General features: G+C 37.4%; 1 protein-coding gene across 6 annotated transcripts in view; it reads right to left on the minus strand.

Moving 5' to 3' along the window:
- The window catches only part of Shroom2 (shroom family member 2), a 185,609-nt gene that overhangs the window by 53,905 nt on the left and 126,248 nt on the right, over nt 1-5,456 (minus strand). For all 6 annotated transcript variants that reach the window (XM_031369741.1, XM_031369731.1, XM_031369721.1 and 3 more), the window contains exon 3: nt 3,051-3,182. In XM_031369741.1, the coding sequence (XP_031225601.1) occupies nt 3,051-3,182 (132 nt within the window). The remainder of the gene's footprint in view (nt 1-3,050; nt 3,183-5,456) is intronic.

Here is a 5,456-nt window from a genome sequence, read left to right on the forward strand (position 1 = left end):
GCCCACTCTCTCCCTACCTATTCAATATTGTACTTGATGTCCTAGCCAGAGCAATTAGACAACAAAAGTAGATCAAAGGGATACAATTTGGAAAGGAAGAATTCAAAATATCACTATTTGTAGATGATATAATGGTATATGTAAATGACCCCAAAATTTTCATCAAAGAACTCCTAAACCTGATAAACAACTTCAGCAATGTAGCTGGATATAAAATTAACTCAAACAATCAGTGGCCTTCCTCTACAGAAAGGATAAACAGGCTGAGAAAGAAATTAGGGAAACAACACCCTTCACAATAGTCACAAATAATATAAAATGCCTTGGTGTGACTCTAACTAAGCAAGTGAAAGATCTTTATGACAAGAACTTAAAGTTTCTGAAGAAAGAAATCGAAAAAAAGCTCAGAAGATGGAAAGATCTCCCATGCTCATGGATTGGCAGCATTAATGCAGTAAAAATGGCCATCTTACCAAAAGCAATCTACAGATTCAATGCAATCCCCATCAAAATTCCAACTCAATTCTTCACACTGTTAAAAAGAGCAATTCTCAAATTCATCTGGAATAACAAAAATCCCAGGATAGCAAAAACTATTTGCAACAATAAAAGAACTTCTGGAGGAACCACCATCCCTAACCTTAAGCTGTACTACAGAGCAATTGTGATAAAAACTGCATGGCATTGGTACAGTGACAGGCATGTAGATCAATGGAATAGAATTGAAGACCCAGAAATGAACCCACACACCTATGGTCACTTGCTCTTTGACAAAGAAGCTAAAACTATCCAGTGGAAAAAAGACAGCATTTTCAACAAATGGTACTGGCTCATCTGGGGGTTAGCATGTAGAAGAATGCAAATCGATCCATTCCTATCTCCTTGTACAAAGCTCAAGTCCAAGTGGATCAAGGACCTCCACATAAAACCAGATATACTGTAACTAACAGAGAATAAAGTGGGGAAGAGCCTCGAACACAAAGGCACAGGGGAAATTTTCCTGAACAACACCAATGGCTTATGCTCTGAGATCAAGGATCAACAAATGGGACCTCATAAAATTGCAAAGTTTCTGTAAGGCAAATGACACTGTCAATAGGGCAAAACAAAACCAACAGATTAGGAAAAGAGCTTTACTAATCTCACATCTGACAGAGGGCTAAACCATCAACCAAAGAGAATACATGGTAGAACTCATGGCTCCATCTGAATATGTATCAGAGGATGGCCCTATTGGTCATCAATGGGACGAGAGGCCCTTGGTCCTGTGAAGGCTCTATGCCTCAGTGTAGGGGAATGCCAGGGCCAGGAATCAGGAGAGGGTGGGTTGGTGAGCAGGGGGAGAGAGGAGGTAATAGGGTTTTCCTTCAGAGGGGAAACCAGGAAAGGGGAGAACATTTGTAATGTAAATAAAGAAAATATCTAATTTAAAAAAAGATTAAAAAAAAAACCTTAGAATAAATCTAAGAAGTCGAAGACCTGTATCATAAGAACTTTAAGATAATGCGAAATGAAACTGAAATGACCTCCTATGCTCAAAAATTGGTAAGACGAATACTGTGAAAATGGTCATTCTACCAACAGCGATTTACAGACTCATTGCAACTTCCATCAAAATTCCAACACAATTCTTCACAGAAATTGAAAAACAATCTTAAATTTCACAGGAAATTACAAATACCCAGTGTCTTGGTCAGGGTTTCTATTCCTGCACAAACATGACCAAGAAGCAAGTTGGGGAGGAAAGGGTTTATTCAGCAAAGTACAAAAATATATGTGTATAAAAATGTCATAAAGAAAAACATTATTTTGTATGCTAGAAAATATAATCGGAGGGCTAGAGAAGTGGTTTGGCATTTAAGAACACTTACTATCCTTACAGAGGAACTTTGCTTTACAAATGCCTGTAACTTTACCTCCAAGGTTCTAAAACCTTAAGGCCTCTGCAGGTACCACACTTACATACCAAAATCACACTCAGACACACATAGACACATTGTTAAAAAAGTGATAAAAATAAAATGATTTCTAAAAGTAAAATAAATAATTTTTAAAAATTAAGAGAAAATTTGAACACAATGTGATAGCACATGCCTATAATCCTAGTTACTTGGGAGTTAGACAGGAAGATCATGTTCAAGGCTAGTCTAGGCTGCATAGTTTGAGGTCAGTCTGATTTGTATGAGACCCTGCCTCAAAAAGTAAAATATATAATATACAACAAAAAGTAATGGAAATATAAAAGATATTAGTATTACTTCCAAACACATATAGATATGCATGTATGTATATAAGCATATATATAAATTATACTTGTACACTCACACTTACATATTATATATACATACTGGGCTGCATGAACATACATACATAAAATAACACAGATGCACATGTACACAAATACATTTAGCCACACACGCACAGCCATACACAGGCACAAATGCACACAGGGGGAAAAAACATTTCATACAGCCATAATGATATACTCATGCACAATAAACACACACCAAAACCACACTAGCCATCATTTCTATCATCCTTCTATCAGAATACGTGAGACAATTAATCAATAACATTTATAGAGTACTGAAGAATAGATGTAGACACAGTAAACTCTTCCCATAATCATCACCTGCTTGCCAATTCATGGAAATAACTTCTAAAGAAGGTGATGGCTGAGAACACAGAGATATAATGGAAACTTGCTAGATTCAGAATCACCAACTCCTTGGTATCACACTTGACAATCTCAAAGGATTCCACAAGAATAAAAACTGAAGCTTCCTCAAGAAACACTCACAAGAGAGTGTTTTGTTTTCACAAAAACACTCACAAGCTTGTTCATCCTTTGTCTTACCACTTAATTTTTTTATTTTTTGTTTTCTATTGTCAGATGTTTCTGTGCTCAGTGAAATATTCAGTTCAAACCCTAATTGAGGATCAGTAGCCTTGATTATTCTGAAGTCAAATCCCAAAACTTAAGGGAATTTCTGAGTACTCACAGAATATCATAGTTACAAGGTGTCTGGTCTCTGTGAAAGAGTACCTACCTAGCCTGGTGCTGGCTCTTCCAGGAAGCAGAACCACTGGTGTTCAGAAACAATGAGGCTGCTGGCTCAGGGTGGACATCAAAGTACTTGGTAGCATGCCAGGAGTGAGGCCTCCAACTTGGATCACTTTTCCTGGAAAAGAATGCAGACAAAGGGACTTCACACACTTCTTCCTGTCCAGGACAACAGCAGGACCCAACAAAGGAAACTAATGGGATCTGCTGCCACACAACACACATGGCTTACAGCTGCTTTCTACTATATATGGGCATGCACATTATTTCAGATGGCTGATAATGACCAAATTGCCATGATACAGAGTGGAAATCATAGGCTCTAAAACCATCCTTAGTCTTTTTAATTTATTGCTTCATAAATGGATAAGATTGTTGTTTGTCAATTAGAAATGTTAAAAGCAGTTTTGAGACAATGTCTAATATACCCAGGGCTAGCCTTGAACTTCTGATCCTCCTGCCTTTACCCCCTGAATCCTCAGGAGCACCTCTAAGCCCAGTTTTATGCAGTACTGGTGATAGAACTCAGAGTTTTCTATATGCTAGGCAAGCATTCTACCAACTGAACTATATCTCCAGTTCTTATTTTGTTTTGTTGTTATTGTTCTCTGTGAGTATTCTTTAAAGATAGATTATATATGAGGCCTTGGGACTGATCCCCAGCACCCCCAAAACAACAACAAAAAATACCTGCAGGAGAATATCACAAACATGGAGATCTAACCAAAATTCCTTCAACTCCAAAGTCACTGCATGAAGCTACCCTTACCTCTTAAAGCTCCAATTTAAGACAGAAATGACCTCACAGTAGACAGTTTTTAGGCAGTCAAGAAATAAAAGAACCCACAGAACAGCTTAAGTAAATAACAGACTAGACATTCTCTCCCACAGGCAAAATATATTAAAAAGTATTATATAATAAAGAATATTTTCTAAGATAAAACTAAAAAGCAATTATAACACAAACCTTTTAATGACTTGTATACTCTTAATGAGTATGCAAGGTGCAAAAAAAATGTTGACTTTATGATCATTTTACAGGTACTAAAGAAAAAAGATAATAACTCTATCATACCTCAGATGCAAAGAATTACAAAATCAGGAATGTATCTCAAAGAATTCCTCAAAATCTTCAGAAGTAAAGCTCTAACCACATGTACTTCATTCTGCTGTGTTTTCCTATGTTATAATATCTATAGCTTTTTTCATCTCTTTTCAGTTAACTGGTAAGAAAAATGAACTAGATTGACTGAACATGAGGGCAGAGGGAAGGGAAAATATGGCTAAGGAAAGAAAATGCCTCACCTATGATGACACTCTTTGTACCTCCATACTAGAACGCCTTGAGATACTAGCTGAGGCCATGGGAGAGCAATGTTCAGGACAACTACTATTAGTAAGCAAATTCTAAAACAGTAGCATTTTTTATTTTTACAAAATGTATAATAGATTTAAAGTGACTGTGACATCTTTGCTACCTTCCCATTAGATATAGCCCTTACCCTTCAGTGTGAGCTTGATTAGGATAACCAGCAAGCAACAGAATGGAGGCAGGTGTATGAACTCTTGCCTATAATACCAGTGCTCAGGAAGCTGAGGCAGGAGGACTGGTATAAGTAGGAGCCTAGCTTGGGCTACATAGTAAGTTCCCAGCAAGGCTCAGTTCACTTTTTGTTTTTAATAAAGGTAACAGAATGGGAAGAAATAACATTCTAGGGAATCAGAGCATGGTTGTGGGAAGCCTGTAACTCTTTCCTGGCTGTTTTAGAATGTTTTCTCTGAAGAAAGCCTTGTAAGTCATTAGTTAGCATAACAGAACCAGAGCCTGATACTATGGAAGAGGGCTCTCCACCAGACCTAAGAGGTTGTTTGTGTGCAAGGTAGCTAGGAGAAGTTCTCCAAGGCTAGAGGGAATAAGACTAAGAAAAGTAAGACAGAAATACATCTTTTGAAAGTGTGTTCGGATAATGCACTATGTTCTGTGAGGCCATGAACAATCCTGAAGGTTCTTTAAAAAACAATACACAAGATGGCTCAACTGGAAAAAGGCACTTGCCATACAAGCCTGAGACCCTGAGTTCCACCCCCAGAAGATGGAAGAACACTAATGTCTCAAGATTTTCCTCTTCCTCCACAACTACACAGTGCACATACACATCATACATACAAACACACACACTGATAACACTATTGATATTTAGAAGGCATAGATGCATCAATTTCTTTTTTTTATCAGATATTTTCTTTTTTTTATTAGATATTTTCTTTATTTACATGTAAATTTCTCGTTTCACAGTTTCCGCTCCAAAAAACAAAGAAACAAGCAAAAACAACAAAAACAAACCCCTGTTGCCTCCCCCCCATGCCTGCCACCCCACCCTCTCCCACTTAT

This window comes from Mastomys coucha, chromosome X, assembly GCF_008632895.1.
Source record: "Mastomys coucha isolate ucsf_1 chromosome X, UCSF_Mcou_1, whole genome shotgun sequence".
Classification (NCBI taxonomy): Eukaryota; Metazoa; Chordata; class Mammalia; order Rodentia; family Muridae; genus Mastomys; species Mastomys coucha.